This window comes from Syngnathus leptorhynchus, chromosome 4, assembly GCF_054491065.1.
Source record: "Syngnathus leptorhynchus isolate UIUO chromosome 4, UIUO_Slep, whole genome shotgun sequence".
NCBI lineage: Eukaryota > Metazoa > Chordata > Actinopteri > Syngnathiformes > Syngnathidae > Syngnathus > Syngnathus leptorhynchus.
The window spans coordinates 12,544,995-12,567,649 of NC_141198.1; the positions used below are offsets into that span (position 1 = coordinate 12,544,995).

At 42.2% G+C, this 22,655-nt stretch overlaps 1 protein-coding gene across 4 annotated transcripts in view; it reads right to left on the reverse strand.

Annotated features, from left to right (window-relative positions):
• pde4d (phosphodiesterase 4D, cAMP-specific) overlaps nucleotides 1-22,655 on the reverse strand; it is a 92,487-nt gene that overhangs the window by 8,092 nt on the left and 61,740 nt on the right. For 2 of the 4 annotated variants that reach the window (XM_085909048.1, XM_085909051.1), the window contains exons 2-6: nucleotides 10,138-10,329; nucleotides 9,123-9,159; nucleotides 8,971-9,047; nucleotides 8,378-8,427; nucleotides 5,388-5,500 (exon numbers count right to left, since the gene is read on the reverse strand). In XM_085909048.1, the coding sequence (XP_085765174.1) occupies nucleotides 5,388-5,500; nucleotides 8,378-8,427; nucleotides 8,971-9,047; nucleotides 9,123-9,159; nucleotides 10,138-10,329 (469 nt within the window). Of the gene's footprint in view, nucleotides 1-5,387; nucleotides 5,501-8,377; nucleotides 8,428-8,970; nucleotides 9,048-9,122; nucleotides 9,160-10,137; nucleotides 10,330-16,428; nucleotides 18,009-20,339; nucleotides 20,674-22,655 lie in introns of those variants that run through there. The other 2 variants (XM_085909049.1, XM_085909050.1) reach the window with 2 other exon arrangements.

Below are 22,655 nucleotides of genomic sequence, written 5' to 3' on the forward strand. Positions count from 1 at the left end.
CCAACCATCAGCAGCAAACAACCTTCCTTCCCCAAACCGTTGGCACCGATTTTTCCAAAGTGTATGAAAAGCATAAACTAATTAATCTATCGTGAGATATGTCTCAAGGTTGTTGACAAAATACAAACAAATTCTAACTTGAGGTCTAACCTCTGACTGAGACTGTAGAAACAAAAATGAGAAGAAACTGTAGCCAAGAACGGGATTTATCTAAGCACCCAATGTCAACTGGGGCAGGTGCTAGCTCGCCCACAACCCTATTAAGGATAAGCCTGATAGAAAATGGATGAGTATGTCTATGATAAATTTGCCTTTTGTTACCATGACAACCAGGGCACGGCAAGGGCATGCGATCAAGCTTTGTCACCATATTTTGGGCAAGGGTGTCCCGTCGCTTGGGCCAAATACAAAGGAAGGATTTAACCCTTGTAACAACATTTTCAAAAAGCAAAATAAACAAGCAGGTGACTCCAGAGTAGGATCTGGACAAATGAAATCAAAAATTAATTTCAAAATCATCATTGTAAAGATTTTTTCTTGATTGGATGCCTTGCAAGTGCACCGCCATTTCTCGCCGTAACCTAATATTTAGTTCAGCATTTCTTGCGTAACAGTCAGTTTGTGCCTGTCCTTTACGTCACGCGGGTCTAATTGAAGTGGCAGTTGCGGTTTTGTGATTTGATGGATTGAGGGTGCTTGAAATAGGAGGATTTTCCATAGTGCTTCAATAGCAAAATTGCGCAACAACTCATTAAAAAAAATAAATAAAAGAGAGAATAAGTAAAAGAGTCACTTCCTTCAGGCTAAACACATTATGCATGCATATTGACAGAAACGCAGGAATCGGTATTTACTATTGATCACTTGAAATAGACCATTACGGTGCCACCAGAGTGCTTACTGCGCTATTGTTTGTGCTATTGAATAACACCTCTCCCTTTTTTAATGGACACAAAGGTTCATCTGAGGAGCACTTTTGTGATTCATAAAATAAAAACTCTGAATACTGAAAAGTGACAAAAAACAAATGACTCAAATAAATAAACAAGCACACATAAATGAATGAATAATAATTTGTGTTTCATTGCCTTGTTCAAGCCTGAAAAGATGTATGACGCACAAGAAGCTCTCTAGAGGACAGCTAAACCTTTGTCACGTTTAAAAATTTCAATTAAGATTGTGACAATTTTTTTTTTTAATGAGTAGCATAGTCGCATTAAAAATAATTTGCCTGTTTTAGACATGGATCAGCAGTAATGCATGACATAAAGCTATCCTTGCTATATATACACACACACACCTAAATTCTATGAATAAAATAACCATAGAAAAATTCTGAAAATGGATGGATGGATGGATGTAAAAATGATGAAGCTTACCTAAAATAAAAATAATAATAAATAAATAAATAAATAAATAAAGGTTAGTGAATTTTATTTATTATATAGCATATATACATAATATATATATATATAGCATAAATAAAATAAAAAATTCAATAACCATAGGAAACTAATGATACAACAAAAGGGGGAAAACATTCCTCCCCATATAACACATAAACTAAGACAGTTTTTATCACAGAAAAGTGCATGTTATTTTTAGTACTAGTAAGCAGTGAGATTTTTATAGCTTTGAACAAGTCAGGTAATGAACACTATCTCTGAATACGTCGGATTTTTTTGTTCTATTTGCAGCCCAGGTCATCGTCATCATCTATTCATATTGCATTTTTGTAAATGTAATGAAAGATGAAATGACCAATAAAGGGTTATAAAACCAACATTTTTATGATCTATTACTATTCCAGCTAAAATAAAATCTTACCTTAATGTATCCCCAGGATACAGAGAACAAATAATTAGCTTCAGGCATTTTGGCAAAACAAACAAAAGTGAAACCCACAAAAGAGAAAGTGGAAAATGTAAAGTTCCCAAGATTAAAACTGAAGTTCAGAGAGTGTCTTCATGATGCTTCACATCCCGCTAGCATCCGCTGAGGAACGTCAGGTGGAATGCGACTCCCCCAAAGATCAAGCAGGAGCACATCGTGACGGATTGTGCATCCTTGTGAGGGATGCGGGGAACAGATCGGATGCGAGGATTAGAAAAACAACAAAAGGATGGACCGCCACAGGGAAGAGATGGGGAAGCAGTGGAATATTTGTGTCATGTCCTTCCTTGCCTGCTCGGCTAAGCTGGGAGGGAGCGACATGATCCTCCCCCGCGACGCACAGTCTGCTCCTAAAGCGACGGCAGCCAATCGGGACCGGGCACGGGCGGACGGTGAGCTCACCCTGCTTTTTGATTGGCTTGGACGCCAGCAGACTCGAGGTCACCAGCTGAGCGATTGGCCCAAAATTGTGGAAAATGTACAGTCCTGCGCCTCCGTGCTGGGGCATGCGTGTGCATCGTCATACGTGTGTGAGATCATATGAGCCGGTGTGTACTGTGCGGTGACTAAAGAGATGCAATATTAAAGGAAGCTGAGCTCACACATTTAACACGGTCATTGGGATGATGTCAGTGGGCCAGAATAAACACAAATTAAATCATTAATCCGGACAAATCAAAGGTGGCAAAAATACTTACAAACTGTACTTATCAAATAAACAAGTAAATCTTTTGCTGTCTGGCGTCTGTCTTTTATTGAAAACGTGTAAGTGACAGTTACATACAGGGGGTGTCAAAATTAATCGATCAATCGAAAGCAATTCCAATATCAAGCTAATCGTCTCATATTTTAATAATCCAGTGATCATTTTTCTAAATCTTTTCATTTCAGGCTCTCTGAAGTAATAATTGTTTGATTTTTCTAGTCCTTCATAGAAGCAAAGTGATTTTGTATTTAATCAAAGTAAGACATTAGCAAACATCTGCTTTTACTTTAGAAAACAATGCCCATCAATCTTTTATGTGGGATATTGCTTGACTGCTGTTTAGTTGTTTTTTGTTCACTAAATAATACAATTTGCTCATAAACTCTAATCATAATAATATCCATGATTTGTATCAGATTATTCGATTCACCGATGGAGTGATAGAATAATCAATTTTATAAATATTTAATATAGTGACAGCCCGAAACTACAATGGCCTGGGATCAAACCCTGTGATGGTAATATTGTGATTCCCGTCTGCTACAACTTACAAACATACTGTGTTGATTTTTTTTTTTCCTACCAAGAAAAATGATCAATTGCTGTAAAAGCTCAAAATTCAACTTCACTTTCCAAGTGGCTGTTTTGGGAGATGAATAGAACACAATGGATGTGAAATATATTGAAAATGTAGCGAACAAAGAGAAAGGATCTCTTCTGACTTTGCAGTGGGAGTCATTTACAGCTAGAATGAAGCAGATGAGGCCACTGGCTGATCACAGACGCGCATGAGCTCATGCACGTGTATCTCTTATGCAATGCACACTGGTACGTATGGATAGCCGGGAAAGGAGGTGTGAACAAAAGGTATCGGGTACAAATTGCAAAGTGTCACACCAGTCTGAGCCAGGCCCCCAAAGCAATTTGTTCTTTGGCACACTGACCAAAAATATCTACTCCTTTCTAAAGAACACCTGCACATGCTAATGTGATTGCCACTGAAATAAAATAAGGTATTGTATATGGCCACTTTTTAAAACCATTTTTAACTGTTTGTATAGATTATGTATGTTTTTTCTTTAGGCCTTTTTTTTTTGGTCTCGTTTACAAAAAGGATGATTGATTTTATTAATGGATGTGCAATATTTGATACCAATGAACAACTTTGCCCAAAATACACTCAAATTGAATATTTATTTTTTCTTTTTAAGTTCACTTCTGAATCACTATGCAACTATCCATTATCTGAACCGCCTATCTGCACAACACCGTTATCTGCTGGATGTGAAGGGTACTTCCTCTAAGGAACTGTTACAGAAACAGTCAACATGGAAATAAAAACAAAGACTGACTGCTACATGGGTCTGCAAATAAATCTCCATTTCCATTGCCCGTCACTTCCGGGTTCCAATCCGCACAAAATTCCAATCAGCATCCTAGTTACAGATAGACTGATTTGTTTTTCTCAGATAATCGACTTATCTTTGGTGAACATTCAAACAAAAAACAAAGAGTACAGGAATTTCCCTGCATCTTTAGTACCTCCTTAGGTTAAATGTAAATGTTGATGGATAGATAATGTTTAAATAATACATTATTTTTAATGTAACGGCTAATGAAACCTGTTGTGTCCATACTAAAAGCACTGGAGTAGAAATGTTCATAGAAAGGCCATGAAATAGCTGTTAGCATTCCCATATTAAACAAATCAGGAACAGCTCCGTCTTTTAGTGAATGCACCATCTACAAGGTGGCCACATTTAGGCCTGTAGCTGTTGCCATGGCAACCAAATATTGTAAAGCTGTGGATGCTAGGTGGTGATGGTGGCAGGTTTGGGGTTTTTTTGGGGGGGGGGGGGGCACAACACATATTCCCGCTTTTCTATGATCTCACATGTCTGGTGCCAGTTGACATCAGTCCTTTTTGTGCCTTTGTCTTGCCATTTCCATCATCCACCTACTACCCCCCCCCTTTTTTGTGTGACATCACAAGGTGTGACATCATTGCAGCTGATCAGCATTCAGAGTGTGCTGCACACACACACGCGCACGCGCACGCATGGCGCGCACGCATGGCGCACACACTGACGCTGACTGAGCATGCTCCCTGGTTGCACGATGATGCTATTGCTGGCACGCTAAAAGCGATGTGCTGACAATGCTAAGAGATGAGCGGCTGCCATTAGTGACGTAGAGATGACACGGGGTCAGCATAACTGCGGATGTGCACTACACGTACGTGCTTCAACTTGAGGATCAACCTCTCCAAGGTGATGCTTCTGTGCAAATCTTGAAGAGAGATTTTTTTATTATTAACCCTCCCACGTTTTGCTCCTTCCACATCAACTGATCTAAACCATTCAAACTTTCAAGTTTCTCTTTTTTCCCTGCAATGCCATGTTGCCACATTTTCAAATGATCAATCACAAGTGTCCCTTTTAGAACAGGCCCGCAGACAAGCTCATGTGGCCCTTGAGTGGAGCCCGCGAGCACCTCGCTGTTGACCCCTGATTGACCCCGTCATATGTATGACGGCTTTCACCTCCGAAAAATCATCAGCTCCCCCCCCAAAAAAACATTTTAGCCACAGCCCTTTTTCAACCACACCTCAAAACAAAGCCAACCAAGACATATGACACATCATGTCATCACACATCATCATCATCATTTTGTGCTGGAAATAAAAAGGTCACACAGCAGAGATGCCTGGCACTCTCTGCAGTTGAGTAAACAAACCTCCAGGCCACTAAATGAGGAACAACAGTACACATGATTTGGTCATCCTTACCTTATTGGAGGCCATCTCACTGACTGAGTGTCTGGTCTGCAGGGTCTCCAGCTGGTCCAGGCACCAGTCCAGCTCCTCCAGAGTTTCAGTGGCCAGTTTCTGGTAGGCCTCCTCTGCAGGAACGAGACAGGACGGTAAGGGGTCAGTAAGGGCCCGTTTCAGGGGGCTAGTGGACGGCCCAGGCCCGGGGTCTCCCACCCCAAACACGGCTAAGCTGGGATACCCCGAGTAGACACATGGGTGACTCTTCATACTGGACGGACCAGCTCTTGGGGAAGGGTGTGTGTGTGTGTAGGGGGGGGGGGGGGGGGGTGTCTAGGGAGTAGGCCCTTGGGGTCCCTGTGTCCGAGAACTGAATCCTTAGTCCTCTTCTACGGAAGTCAGACAGATTCGACGTCAGCCAGGACGATTAAAACTGTCCAGATGCTAATGGAGGGTAACAACGATTCGCCATAGAAGCCAGAGAGCTGCCCAAGCGGAGAGCCCACGCGCACGTTCACGCCACTTCCTGCCTCAGCAACTCCACAATGTCATTCATATGAAAGGTGTAATTCCAGTCATGTAGCAGGATGAAGAGCAGTCTGCCCAGCAGGCTCGGGAAGAGGGAGGATGGAGGAGAAACATCGGATCCGACCGGGGGGCTCACAAACGCCTCGGATCCCCGCCGAAGCATCCTGACATGACTACCAAACACACACGCACGCTCACGCACCGCAGCGCACGTAACACTAGCACATGATGCTTCAGCCGCCGCGTGTGCAAATAAAAACATCCATGGTATCCGTGAGGGTAGATTCCTGTATGCTAGCCAGACAGATGCTGTGTGTGTGTAAAGAAATGGAGGTGGTGCTCAGGGATGAGGGGATAGGAAAGGGGGGGGGGGGCATCTGCTGTTGCTTCGGCGTCCCTGGTAGCCAAAACGTGCTGTACCTAAAGCCTGAGAGGACTGCACTGTAGATGAGAAAGGGAGGGCGACAACACATGGACTGGATTATAAGAGGAGCAGGAGAGCGCCATGGCTGCTCCTGCTATATCGTGTGAGCGTGCACGTCAAATATATGATCAGCATACAAATGCACCGAGCAAGGAGGTAAACAACTAACATGGCGTGCAAGACGATAGAAGCCAAAGCTAATGCGATGTGATGAGGGGAGAATAAAATCGGTCCCCTGCGTATTGGCGGTTTATTATTCACAAATTTACGCACTGGTGTGTTTTGTGAGGAACCTATCCGCAGCTACTCACTAAAAAAACTCAGCTATGGCCATTTTCTGTAGTTTTTCTGAAACACCACAAGATGCCGCCAAAGCTGCATCTCAATGAAAAAGTAGCACAATGGATATGTTACATTTGCTTGTAACACTTACTAAGAGGCATCATTCAACTAAAAACAACTTGAAGAACAAGAACATAATTTTGGAAAAATTGATTGTAGAAAGGCTTAGCAAAAAAAAAAAAATCGCAAGCATATTTTTGGTTGAACTCCAAAGTGTTTTGGGGGACATTTATCTTCTGCACACCGAATCACATCAAAATGCCGTCATCTTCCTTTCGAGCTTTAATGACATAGTGACAATAGCATCAGTGCGGTCCCACAAAGCGTTTGTCATAAAGAAGCTCCTATGTCACCGGCTATTGGCAACAAGATCCTCCTACTCGTCTTTCTGTCCCAATAATCCTCCTTCCTCTCTCTCTCACTCATCTTGTCTGTCTGTCCTCTTTCTTCCCCGGCTGGGGTGTCAGCGACTGGGGTGCAACCCTTTCTGACAGCGACTGCACTGACGTCAATGACATTCTTCTCATGCTTAGTGCGACATCAGACACCGGGTGCTCCGAGAGGCCACTCTGCTGCTGCACAGACGCACGGCTGCAGACAAACCACGAAGCGGAGCGCTTGGGTGGGCGAAACTGGACCGGGAGGGAGGGAGGGAGGGAGACAAAGAGCCACCCTGAACATCAATGGCCACATTTGATTCTTAAAACAGAGTGATGGAAATTGTATTTGTAATGTGATTTCATGTAGTTCTGAGCCAAGGGCGTATCAAATTCTTGACTCAATTAAAAATTGTGGCAATTGATCTGGCATCTCCAAACCAGGTGGGCGCACTAAGTGGCTGTTGATTCAACTATTCAGATATTTATTTCTATTATATACTATAAACATACACGGCCGCCCGCACACACACACGCACGCTAAATTTGAGAAAAAGGCCTTGTCTGATTGACTTCAACCATGAGCTAATCTTTCATCGATGAAGTCCCTGCCTTGCCGTTGCAGGTCGTCAATATTCTCAAATAACCACTACCGTGACTCACAGCTGTCACCAGTTTATGGCAGGGCCCATAATGGCCACTAACCAGTATGATTGTCCTCTAAATATAACGCAGCATCGACAGACGTCCCATATAAAGGAGCGGGCGATTTATCGGCAAGTAGATAATCTTGATTTTTTTTCAATGCAGCGAAACCTCCTATTTCCATGCATAAATGCATCTGAAAGTGAAATAGGAATTTTACTATGAATTATATCATATATCATATCATATACACAATAATCTATATCAGGGACCTATCAGTAATGTTATTAACTTTTATTAAAATAAAGTTAATTATTATTATTAGGATGATGATGATGATTATCATTTGTTGTTTTCATCAAGGGAATAGGATAACACAACCCTCTTGGATTTGTTTTTTCATTTTTAAGTAAGAAACAAGTCATGGGCACTAAATTTAGTGTATGGCACAAATGCAAAAAAAGGACGGCGGGTCATGAATTGGCCCCGGACCCTAGTTTGGACAGCCCTGGTCATGTCCAGATATCAAAGTGAAATACCTGTCTAGGACAAGTGTGTTCTTACCACCAAAAACAGACAGCTCATCTCAACAACATCGCCAGTAACAACAACGTCCATCATGAAGTGGGTCAGAAAATTTCATGTGATATTTTGAACACACAGTGGACGTAATACTGACATCATAGACAGACCTGTAAAGGTGGTCTTGGTGATGGGTGGTGGGTTGCACATGGGTGATCTCCTGTTGTGAGGAAACAAAACACATATCATATATTTGCAAATATTAGCCAAGTGTGTTTGAACTGCAGCTGGGAAGGAGGCCTTCAATTAGACATCACTGAAATTATATTAAACACTGTTTCCAACATAAAGTTGCCCGGAATACTTAACAGGGAACTCCTCTGTTTATTTCATCTGTTTAAATGCTTGGTAGGTGCCTCTGTTTTGGTTAGCAACATAGTTCCAAAGAGCTCACCAATTAAAATAGTATTTGCTATTCTGATTAGGAACAGTGTTTAATTGAGGCCAGAGGTTGTTATTTGTGCCCAATCGGGTTTATAAATTCAGACACTTCCTACATATCTTTTCTCCGTGGATGGTAAAACAGAGGCATATATTTGACAAAGGCATTTATTTATGCTACTTGGATCATGCATGCAGCAACTAAAAGCAGTAAGAGGCTGTAAAGCTGTTGATGTAGTACCACTGACAAACAAAGGAGGGAGTACAAAACCACATTTTGAGGTAGAGCTGACGTTTTCCCCAGAAAGGGGCACAAACGTACTTATTTGATGCTCTGTCTTGCTGCAGGTTGGTTAATGCTCCAAAGTTATTCCGTACAGTTCTTAGGCTGGCAAGGACCTGTAAGGAGAGAATTGTGTTTTTAGTATGACTTGCAATTGTGAAACCTGAACAAAGGGGGTTGAAAATGATTACCTGTGCAAATGGCGTTACAATCATGTCGTCACCATGGCTGGAAAACACAAGAGAGATTTTAGAAAGAGAGTATGAAATAACAGTATGTAAAGGTTTTACGATCTACTATGCTTGTGGACATCTTGTGGACAGGCACAAAAAGATGAGGTGTTGTCATATGAGAACTTTCAGTGTCTGACATGCACTCCATCATGTCGATTTCACATCAGCAGCTTTTAAGGCACTCGTCACTTGTAAGTCGGCTTTCCGTACGTGGCTGGCGCGACGTTGCCGTGACGCAGAGAAAGCTTCCATGCACGAGGATTTCCTATTCGTGGATTCTGGGAAAAGCCAACAGGATGGAAGGTGAGGGAGAGGCCCTTACGCATTTTGCTCCCTCTTGAAAGGAATCCGAACTACAGAGACGGTGAGTCACACGTACGAGTGCTGCTGACCTCAAAGCTCACCGTCAACTTTTGATCAGGTGATCGGTGAACCGTAACACACGCAAGCATGACATGACATGCATTTTCGCCCAATAATTCCATTTCCCGTTTGACTGCTTCATGTAAGCAGATAGCAGCGAGGGAGCATGCTATCTTCATACGAAGGAGGCAGTGTCAATCAAAGTGAGCATTATTATTTTGGTGAATGCTGAATTTTTAATACAAGCAAGATTTTTTGGAGGGCAAGTATTGAGTCGATAAAGAGCAGTGTGTCAACGGCAGGGGTTTAATCAGTGGTTTAAGATTCTTCACCGCGCAGACGGCGCGCGAGATGCGATAAGAATAGATGTGACACCACTCGGCGAGCTGTTGGTGATGCACACTTCCCTCCAGAGCCAAAGGTGGCCGATGTGGCAGCTTTATGACCTGTGCTGATAAACATCCAGCTGTGGCACTCAGACACACACTCAGACAGGCAAAAAAAAAAAAAAGTCTAAAAATAGAATAAAAAGCTTTCAGCGCAACAGGAGAACATAGAGGTGGATTTTTTTTTTTTTAAATAAAAAAAATTAATGTTCCGAAGCACTCACATGTCGCTGGCGATGGAGGAGTTTCGGGACATCGACTTGGGCGAGAGGTCGTAGTCGCTGTCTGAGCGGTATAAGAACGACTCCCTCCGCTGGCTGTGGACAAAGTTGGCCTGCAGGATGAGGCCCGATCCTGGACTGGCCATCGGGTCCAGCGGGCTGCGACCTGATGATGTTCCATTGTCCACGTCGAAACTACAAAAACAAAAAGAAACAAATGTTAACAGGGCCATATTATGTGAAAATTGGGGATGTTGTACACCCAACATATTACAAATAAAATATTCTGTACCCAGTAAGTGTACTCTAACCTATTTGAACTATCTTAAAAACAACAAAACATTTAAATAATTTATTACATCAAATTAAGAACCATTTTGAATCCTTTTTTCTTTTTAATGACCTTCCTCGAAATCTAACGTTGCCCTTGAGCACAACCCCTGTACTGGGGGGGATGCTACTGACTCACGGCTCAAACAGCTAATCTTTGCCACCTCGGCAACACCAACCCGAACGCTTTAGTCTCCAGAGAGAATTTATCGGCCGGCCAATGACTAGTACTTGTGTCATAGGCAGGGGAGATCTGTTGCTGACCCATCCCATAATCCCACATGGTTGTGAGGGAGGCTGGGTGGGGGTGGGGGGAGGGCATCCCATGACGCCCAGCTATGACGTGCCCCCCGCACATAATCATCATCCTCACTGTGGATAAGGGCACATCCTTAATCCTGTGTGACTAACTTTGTAGTGTGTGCAACAGGATGACGTCAGCAACGTGTTGAGGCATGCCGTACACACGTGGATGATTGGAACGGTGGAAAGGGAAATACATTGTGAGAGCGCGTCAATCGTTTTCTCATCAGAGCTGATTCATACCTTCACAGAAAAGAGTGAGATTAAAAGAACAAGGAAGGAAAATATTTCATGTCATTGGGATTATATTATTCAGTTCAGAAAGAATAAATTGTTTGACATAAGGAAAGGAAAATTTGACTTAGCAATATTAACAATTTAGTTACATGTTGCCAAATGAAGACAAAAAAAAACACACAACCGATATATCTTCAAATCAGACTCAGGCCTCTTGCAAATATGAAAAAATATCTGATACACATCGGCTATCTGCCAATCCAAGTGCCGTCCGTGTAAGCAGATTTGAGATACAGTGCCAATGTGTACTTCGGGGGACCATTTCACTTCTGGTATGTGCAGTGAACATGTGTCCCAATACTTTAGCTATGATGGTTGAACTTATCCATTCATCTTGTATGCGTCATTTAGCAAAAAGTAGGTGCGACCAATACTAAACACAGCCAGGGCAATATCGAATAGCAACCATTGGAGTACAAACACTTCACACACGTTAGATCAACAGCAAAATACTCTGAAATATTCGATAGGAATCTCCTGCTTATGTCATTTAATGTGTAAAAAGACATTATTCGCTAAAAAAATTATAATAAAATACTCCATAAAGTGACAATGTGTGTTTAGGGAAAAAGCTAAATGATACTTTTGGTTCCAATTGTGATAACTGATAAAGAAGCGTTCAAATTGTTAAATGTGGATGAACATGTTATCTGTATGTGTCGCTATGTTACAGCGAGCCAAAGTGCTAGGAATCCCCCCCCCCATCCCACCCCAACAACTTCATCACTGGGTTCTCACCCTCTGTTGTCTGGGTACCAGCAGCAGCTAAGTGTGTGTGTCAGTTTTGGCTGGCAAGGAAAGGGCAATCGAATTGTTCCCTCTTTCTCTCACACTCATATTCTCACACACGCATACATACACACGGCCAGTATGACTCCAGTAACTCCTCGTTTGTGTTGACTGGACATCATCCGGCATCGCTGCACCACATTCCTCTCACCGCCACACTTCATATTTAGCATTAGGCATGAAAATGAAAACTCACATTCATACAAGCACCATTGACACTACTAAAAAAAATAATAGATAAAAAAAAATATTCCTATTCCTGTATTCCTATGGTCTGTACCAACAGCGCCGACACAGAATGGGGACAAAGTCAACTCGGCAATTTTTCGCCTACCCTTTTATTCTGCTTGAATAATCTTTTTCTATGTCCCTGTTCTTTCTGTTGTCATTTTTTTTATTTTGTTTTGCTTTTTTTTTGGGGGGGGAAGTGAGTGCACTTCATTTTAGTTTAGTTTTGATGAATTTCAGTACGAGTTATTTTTTTATAAATATATGGAGTATTTGTCCAGTGCAAATTAAAAAAAGGTCACAAGGGTGTAATAAAATAAATCACCCCCCCACACCCGCATTTGGAATTTGCAACTCACTGTATATGTCTAAATGTGTGTGTGTTAGTGGTAAAGAACACACCCTCTCTGGGAATGTCTTATTGAGGTATTGCACCAGCTCTGACGTCACACCCAACGGAAGAGTTTCTTTCCTGCTCCACTCTGACACGAAGCTCTTCCACATTTCCCAACAAGGAACGACTTAGCCGCCAAGGAAGGACATTTTTGAAGAGTCAGCAGATTCCAAATACGCCTCTAATCTGCCTTTGTGATAAAACAATATGTCCCGTTAACTTCCAAGAGGACAGTAACGTGTCCAAAGATGGAAGCTCTAGTTTTAACTGCCCGTACATAGCAAATATGCCAGATGGCCGGCAAGGAACAATGCTTCCCACGCGAGTCAAGTTGCATGCTCGAATGTCAGGAAACTTCACTGAAAGCGACTCCTCCTCACACTCCGCAAGCGGTGTGAGATTATTAATTATCAACACTGTGTGTAACGGTGTGATACGTATTAGTATTTTTGATACAGAACATTCTGCATGGTACAAAGTTCTTACACAGAACAAATGAGATTTTGGTAAGCAAAGTATGGCTTGGGGGCCACATTAGACAGGAACTGTACTTTAATCTGGCCCACAAAGCATTTTTATTATAAAGAGTCATGTCATTTCTAATATGTACCATTGTATATTTCATTTATAGAATGAATTATGTCAGTGTTGAAATGAAGACATTTTACATTTACATTTCTTTCTATCTGTAAAAAAGAAAAAAAATCAACGGCCCATGGACACAAGCGTCTGCCTCAGCCACTTTAGCCACACATCTACTCTGTAAACAAATATGGACGATGCAGGTCGGCCTCTGCTTTGTGCATGTCACAGTTGGTCAATATGCTTTCAGCAGCAGCCAAAATTGTTAACTCATTTAAAAATAAAAATAAAAACCTAGTAGAGAGCAATCTCAAATTTCCAGCGGCACTTAAACAGAGGATGTAACAAAGCAATATCCAATAATAATAATAGTAATAGTAATAATACTAATAATAATAAATTAATAGTAATAATAATAATAATTATTATTATAATTACTATATTTACATTTATGAATAAGGGGGAAAGCAACAGGGTATTTTTCTGAATGAAATTACAACTCTACAACTCTACATCGCGCCACAATATTTTGCAATTTATTTTATCCTGAGACTTATATTGCTTGTAGTTTGCAGTATGAAATGTCATTAAACCTTGAAGGTGTATTGACTTAAACTCTTGTTTTATTTTACAAACAATGTATGTCAGTGGTGTCAATGTCCTTGGAGAGAAAATTATCATACAAAAGTAGCCAATTGTGTCATCCAGCTCCGTCTGGTTAATCTTGTTCTGCCAGATGGAGCGCAAAAAAGTCAACACTCGCTGCTCGTAGTCTCCACGCTGACTGTCAATGCTCCATTCAGATGAGCCATTCAGTCGTGACACGCGTGCAAAATAAAGGTCACGCACTCAACCAGTTCCGCTAGCCTGCCACTAGGAATCTAAAGACTCGAATGTGACTAATATAAAGCAGGGCCTGTGCACATGCGAGCGGCATCATCACTCAGTCGACTGACGGCAGACGAAGTCCAGATGAAAGCCCTTCAAGTCAACGTCAGACAATTCCATTCCTCCACGCTTCATCTCAGCACGCCATCATCTGTGTTTTTGAAGTGGGGCGAGAATGCTGGTTAAAGGGGAGGTCAACCCAAAAACCTTCTGAACAATATGTGGTATGTGCCCCTACTCGTCTAAATGCTGCATTTGGATCAATATTGTATTTGTGGAATATGAGTTAGGCAGCAAAATTCCCTTTGCATTCATCTCTGGGTGCGGCCATTTTGCTTCTTGCTGTCGACTGGAAATGACATCACAGTTGCTAGGTCTCAGGTCACAACCAATCACGGCTCAGCTTCAGAAAACCAATGATCTGAATTCACCGGATTGCAACTCCACCACTTGCCTGCTTTTCATAATAACCACCACTAGACATTACCAGTTAGTCTGGGCTACGTTCCAGAGCCACTTTCAAACTTCAATGTCTGAATGTCCCCCATAAGTCCCAGACTTGCTACCATGCCAAAGCCAAAAGCTAAGCAGGGCTGCTGCTCTGGGTTTTGTTAAATGCAGAGGAAAAGTTGACCAGCTTTTGACCTTAACGTTCCCAGTTTTCAATTCGATTCAAAATAAACAGACATCATCTCTGTTGTGATATTGAGACAGGAGGTGTGCCGCACATTACCCGAGGGTGTCAGCTCCACATGCAAACACAAACAAACACTACAAAATAACACAACCAGTGTAAAGTACTGTCTTATTCTAACAGACAAAGCCAAACAATCTCCCACACCTCTCAGAGCTATTTTTTCACATTTCGTGTGATAAAGCGATAACAGAAATGTGCAAGGAAAGAACCGATGAAAGGATGTAGTTAAAAATAGGAAATCAGAGAAGAGGCGTCTTCCTCTGTCCTGTACGATCACGGCATGGATTTGGAGATTTATTTCAGCACTGTCTGACAGCACGACAGTGGAGGAGCATCTTTACCGGGCTCCCTCCTCCCGGCGTGGAAGCGACAGGAGGACAATTTGTCAGAAGAAAATGCGAGCTGACAGCCAAGGACAAGTCGAGACAAGACGAGGGCAGGGCAGGTTGCGCCTCGGGCTGCATCTTTGTTTATTTGCTGTACAAAAGCGAAAGAGAGCGACTACTTCCTCGTGGGACAAATGGAGATGGTGGGGACCAGTGACCGTTTGAAACCTGAAGTCTTGCCTAAGGCCCGATAGGGGTGCCACCAGTTAAAAAAAAAAAACTGGATACAACGGAGGTCCGGCCATTTTCTACATCGCTTGTCCTCATGAGGGTCACAGGTAAGCTTGGGTCTATCCAATAGCGGAAGTGTACATAGATGGACTGACTGCCAGTTAATTAGCAAGGGCACACAGAGTTTTCAATGAACGTAACATAGATGTTTTTGGACTGTTTGAGGAAGTCCGCGTACCCAGAGAGGACGAGAGATCCGTAGCCTGAAACTCTCAACTGATGTCATCTCACTGCGCTTCCTACTATGGAAATTTTGTTGAGTTAATAAATATCCATGTTTAGACATATTGCACTTTGTGACGATTAATCGTAGGAAATATGATGTTGAGATCAGGGCATACAAATTAGAAGAATAAATTGCTCCAAATATGTTAGACTGGCAACAAATTTTACTGATGAATTAATTGATCAAGGTTTCTCTATGTTGCAGTTTGTCGATAAACTACTTCAACACTGGCTTGAAGAGAAGTGCAACACTACATAACCCAATGAATGACCTCGCTCAGGTAGGTAGTGACGCTAATGCCCCTTTTCACTGCACAGTTACAGCCTCACAAGTTTTACCTTCAAAATTGTACCTTGGGAAGCTGAAAACCATGTGGCATTGAACGGACCAGTTCAAATGAAACGCTAACAAAACAATACAATAGACGTGAAAGAGGTGCTTCAGTATTTACTTTTCGGTACGTCAGTCACAGCATGATGACATCAGAGAAGACAAAAAAAACATCTATATATTCTTGACAGAGAAGACAGGTGGTGTGTAAGAGGTGTGACGGAAACCATGTACATGAAGGTGAAAAGACCATCTCTAAACAGAAGAGGTTACTTCTGGCACCACATATCTCCAACATACAACGCCATCCTTTCAAACTTTCCCAGGAAACTATTTCCTGGTCTTGATACTGTATTTGCTGTCAGCTCATTTAAATTTCCATTGACATTCTAATCATTCTTAGCTGTGGGCAATTGTGAGAATTATATCCAAGAGGAGACTAAGGGCTGTGGCAGCAAAGTGGAGACTGTGGAGTGTAATACGGCATAGGTCGGATGTAAAACAACGGGAGGTAAGTAACACTCAAACAGGAAGGAAGGAATGGTGAACAATAGCGTGACAAACACACACACACAAAGAGGACAGAATGAAGATTGTCAATAATTCTATTTACCATATTCCTTCAGTGTTCTTCAGCGAGCTGGTGGAGCGCGACCTTGGCTTTAGAATGATACTCATGTTCTCCCGTTCCCGTCCACATCCACTTGCTCTACTCAAGCACACACACATGAAGCCACCCCAACACAGCCACTCAAGGGCCACCTGGACCTCCAGTCCTGTACGCTCCTTCGGATCAAGTTGTCCGTATTCCAGATGATTCCCGACTTCCTTTCAAGGCTCGTTTGGAATCCAGACAACTTCCTGGGTTCCGCTCCCCCACTCGGCACCCTCGACCCCTCACCCGAGTGGAAGCGTTACATGACTCTTCGCGCTCTCTCTGCCTCACTCCACAGCTGCAGCCAAGGTTTTGAGTGCAAGTGGGAGGGGTTGTTTTGGTCATAGTAATTCCTCGCAGGGCGGGACTTGCTTTCAGCTCTCGCTAACTCCCAGGCATCCTTACAATCTCACGCGTCGATCACCCACGCTGCCAGGGTAACCTAAAACCAACGGCAACGACGCCAGGAGAAGCGGCCACGGGCCCCATATGTTCTTTGACTGTAGCAAAGAAAATGTGAGGGAGTGGACTGGAAATGTGTTTGATGGGAGATAAGAAAGTGACAGTTAGATACGTACCCACAGTTAAAAAAAATAATAATCATCATTTCAATACTTAAGAAATTCTGAACCCCAGAAAATTATTCTAGTCGAATTGATGATTAGTGACAAAATATCCAAATGCACCCCAGTCAGGTGTGGGTATCCTCAATTGGTGTTTCCCAACCTTTTATTGAGCCAAGGCCGCAAAAAAAAAGTGTCACTATCAAAATATTAAGCCTTAATTTAATTGATCTGCCTATCAGTACTACAATGATGGCATAGAGAGAAGACCAAACTTTTTCCGTTCTTTCTTTCTGTACCCGGATTTTCCTGTGAATATTCTCATTCATCCGGACCATCTCTTTCTCATGGCAATGAATTGGTCGAAAAACTTTCAATAGCTGCGGCGCTAGAAATTCGTCGTAAAAAAGGATTGCAGGGGCTTTCTCCTTGTTACTTGTGAACTGCATAGCGAACAACTGTTTCCCTACCCCCATCCTAAAAAACCTTACACTGTGGCTGTTTTACATAGACAAAGAAGAACACCCAAGACGCCCCGAGGTCAATTTGAAAGCAGCCTTGTACATTTCCGACCAACCAGAGACGTAAGCGACGGCAGAGTGACATCAGTCGGCGTAAGGTTCCCTTTTGTTCGCGGCAAGTACAGCGTATGTAAAAGACATGCAGATGGAAATGCGTCCATCTGCAAACCCTTTCAAAGCATAACAAACGGCCTGCCCGACCCTTTTGACTGATAATACCGCGGTCATCCACTCCAATTGCAGGCACGGGCTTTCATGTTAGGAAAGAAAGGTGGCGGTATCGGCGGCCTTGAGGTGAATGCGGGATGCTGCGTACGTACGTACGTGCGTACGTGCGTGCGTGTGCCGGTGAGCTCACAAGCACAAACATGTAGGCATTACGTGTGAGCGTCATCGTAAACACACCTCAACACACCATGAAAGCGAACTCAAAACGACACTTGAGACTGTTGTTGCAAAACAGCAAACAAACAGGCTCTTTGGATCCAAGAATCCGCATCATACTGTTAATCACTTTTCAACTCAATGCAACACTTCTTAGGGACATTTTCAACTTTTACATAAGGCAAATGTCACAACCTAGTGCTGCTTGATATGGACAAAGATTTTACAGTATAGTGTTTTAGAAATACAATCGACTAATAATGATATTACATCAATATTAACAAATAAATACAATTAAATATTAGCTCAGTGCAAATAATTTTTTTTTTTTTTTTTACTCAAATATTTTTTGTCAAGGAGTTGCATGAAATAAAATGATCTGGATCCAGATACTCCAGATAAGATCCAGATAAGTGGCGTATCTGGAACCATTTTGATTTTATTTTGTCACGAAAGAAAATTGGAGCAAATTCAACACACCATTGTTTTTTCAGTGGAGCCCTGAGAAGACTCAAACGGTCCATCATAAGTGAAAGCAAAAATCTTGCTCACCCCTGATGTACAAGACAGCCACCTAGTGCTGATTGTTTAGCAAGTGCAGCATTAAACCGGCCCTCAAAGAGCTGCAGCACAGATTAAACCGACAAACACAAAATGATTGATTTTGTTTAGGGGGGGGGGGGGGGGGGGGGTCTCGCTTGTGGTACACATAGAGAAAGCACTCTAAGTAAACGCTGAAATATATATAAATAGCACTCAAGGAAGCAGAGCACAGATGGCTCAGGCTCGCTATTGACAAGTCTCCACCATATCTATATGTCTACACAGCCATTATCTTAAGTTCATATGCAAATACTCCGACATCACACACACACACACACACACACACACACACACACACACACACACACACACACACACACACACACACACACACACACACACACACACACACACACACACACACACACACACACACACACACACAGTGAATATCCAGATTTCACATTTATACTTTTTTTTTTTTTTCCTGTGTTGCTGTTCGAGGTCACTGAGTGTATGCTGGTCACAAAAAAATATGGCAGCATGATAATGGATCTAATAAGGTCCTGAAATTTGCTGTGCGCGGCCTTAATGGACGTTGAGTGCACGGATTATGAGCGGTGCGCCTGAACACCTTGATTGAGTGTTCATTCGTCGTTAACCTTGTTGTCGGAAAAAGCAAAAATGAGGAATATGGGAATATGAAACAAAGGCACACACGCAAACAGACACTGCAACAGGGCAGCGACCCAGGCACTTGCCCGGGGCACCGAGCTGAAGGGGGCCAAGCAAAAAATGCTGACACTGGCCACTATTTCAAACACTGGCAATAAAAAGGTACACCAGGTACATTAAAAAGGTACATTCTGGAAAATCATGCCTTTGAATCATTACACTGGTCAAATTTTAACCAGAGATGGCTCTCTGTGTCTCTACTTAGTTTTGAGGATGAATCAAAAATGTCTTTTTGTTTTCTGATTTGACCAATGAAAGCTTGCGCAATTCAGATTTTATGTGTTTAATAATATTATTTTATTATTATTATTATCATTATTATTATTATCAAAACCTGATTGGCTACAGAAAATGGTTCTTTGTTAGTCATTTAACAGTATCTTTAAGGTTGATGTCAATTATTAGAAGTCATGGAGGTTGATAACAGATAAGTGGAGTTGCTATGTATTTGCAATTAAAATAAATAAAATAATAAATGAAAATAAAATATTTGTAATGCAGTACCTTTATATAGGTTTATGAAACATCTTGAATTTTTTTTTCTTTTTATCTTGGACAATAGAATTTGTTTTAAAATTCCTACAAAAAGTTCAGGTACCTCCGAGACAAAGCAGCATGTCATAAATAGTTCAATGACAACTTTAAACAAACAAATAAAGTTTCATTATATCTGAAGTGTTAGTTTTACTTCACTTCGCGGGCCCAGCAGCACCACTTAAAAAGTTAAATGCCAATTGAAATAAATAAATAATTTGCCGGGGTTTGACCAATTTTGCGATATGTATCAGTCACTAGATTTTGAAAAATATATGCATCAAAATGCCAACTAAACATGCAAATTCTTTATCGATTATATCATAAGAATTTTTGGGGGCGAGGGTCCTCTGTGATCCTTGTTTGGGCCCCCCAGGGGATATGAACCCCCCCCCTCACACACACACAACACACGGATATATACAATGTTGAGTAAACAGTGGTAAACTACAGCAGGTGGAAGAACTCAGCAGATCAGCGGTCATAAGCATGCACACAAAGCAAGCCGTTCAAGTTCAACTTTCTGGCTCTCAAAGCAAGCACGCAACTTTTTGGACTCGATTTAGCCAAGCCCCTCTGTCTTGCATACCCTCTCCTGCCGCGAGGTTTGATGTCGATGGGCTTGTTGGTGGCGTAGGGCGATCCGTTGGAGCAGGCGTGGCGGTAACGCGCTATCCTCTCCAGAGACAGGTACTCGGAGTTGACCGGCAAACTCATCTCGACCGGGGGCGGGGGTTCATGGGACCGGGAAAGGGGGGGGGGGGCTCTTAGAAAGCCAATCGAGCGCACTTGGTACCACCGAGGCTTCAGCGTCCAGTGTTAGTGAAAAGGAGAAGAGCCGAGTGTAGAGAGCGAGGGAAGCGGTGGGTGTGACTTGGAGTAAAAAGATGATAGAGGGAGAGAGAGCGAGGGATGCAATAGGAGGGGGGCAAAGTGCAAATGCAGAGCAAACTAATTTATCATATCTGTCGGCTCATAATCAAGTATGTTTTCTAGTAATGCTGGAGACTGGCTGTATGAGCACACTTTCAAAGTCACTTTGCTCATAAATTACATTCATGTGCAAAAACTGTTTTGGCAGTTAATAGCTGAGTGGACCTTATTACTGGAAGCTGATGTTTTGGATGAACATAAGCTCTTTTTCTTTTGTCCACATTTTTATTCAAAAGAAATACAACACCCATTTCTCTATGCTTTAATATGTTCAAAGTTGCTTGTTGCTGAGGAAAAAAAAAAGTAATAAAGTGACGGAAAAATGAGAATTAACAATTTTTTGTCTATATTCTTTTGTAATTATTTGACATCACAGTTGCTCGGGGCTCAGGTAAGGACCAATCGTGGCTCACCTGTGTGCTGGGTTTGGTCATGTGACATTTGCAAGCTGAGCCGTGACTAGTCTGAGGTCTCAGCAACTGTCAGGTCATTTTTGGCAGCAAGTGGCAAAATTGCCAAACCTGAGATGGATAAAACTGTTTGATTCTGCTGTTTAATTCTTATTCAACACACACAATATTAATCAGAATACCGTATTTCGACAACTACGAACTAATAATAAGAATAATGACAATCACAAATCATGTTTTTTCTTAATCCTTTTCCCCCTTTAATTAAAAAATGATTCCAGAAATGTCAGACATTAGCCAACATAAATCTTTCCCTATCAGACTGTGACCATGGACACAAGATAAGTTTATATGAGGACACAAAAGCCTATCACCCAAATCCATTCAACTCCTGTAACTGACAATTTCCACCAGTAGGAGGGAGTAGCACATCACAAAGGCGGACACGAGTCAACAGACACAAAAAAACCTCACCGGAATTATTTGGTATTTTGACTTTGGCTTTACATTTTCCTGCAAATAAATGCTCTCAATGACAATAGTTGATATCAGTTGTCTACAAAATAAAACAGTCATTCATTTGACTCAAACGGATAAATAGCATTTAGAAACACTCCATGCCCGAGAGTTATGTTTTAATTTAAATTCAAGATTATAACCCCCCCACACACACACACTGTATTTCTCAGCGGTGTTCCTGTTGCAACGCCACTCTATCAGACTCACACAGCGTGTGACAACAGATCTTGCGCGTGTGTGCATGACAATGCCATCACACCGGTGGGCCCTGACATCTGCGTACGCACACACTATCCCTTGTAGTGATTTCGTCGAGTGTGTCGGGGCAGGTGACATGCACGCTCCAGTGCAGCGACAAGCATCTCCTGTGCCTCCTCACACAACAAGCAGACTGTATGCTTTGCACACCCTGTCAGCGCAGCAAATGACAACACGACTGCCGTCACTTGGTATCCCGCCTTCCCTGACGCACGCCGCTATGTAACCAAAGGTGACAGAAGTACTCTATATTTAATCACGAGTTCACCATATGGCTCTCATTAAAAGGTTTTTTTTTCTGAGAGATCATCTGAACAAAAGAAAGCCATTGTTGAGAACACCACATTTGTGGTCTGTATTTGAAGGTGCTTTTGACATGGGATACATGTTGTCATTATGACGTCATCAAATTACAGCCTCTAAAATCCATGCTGCCCTCTGAATTGGGATAGAGCTATGCTATTTTGAGCCAAGTCTGTTGTGTTGGTGGAACGTGCCACAACCAGCTGCGGGCCCATCCTAATGCCATTGAGTCAGAACATTGCCCTCTAAAGTGGTCTTTCATTGCCACAGTGGTATAGTGCTGTCAATTTGTCTTTCTCTCGCAAGCTTCCTGGACATACACGTAGAAATGATCTGTACTACCTAGAGAGATACAAGCAGGTTCACCGAAAACCTGCATAAATCCGACAATCGCAATTCAGCAGTACGAGTTCTATGTTCAGATTTGAGCGCAAACCCCAAACTTAACGAGTGAATTGGATACTTTGACTGACATTGTAAGA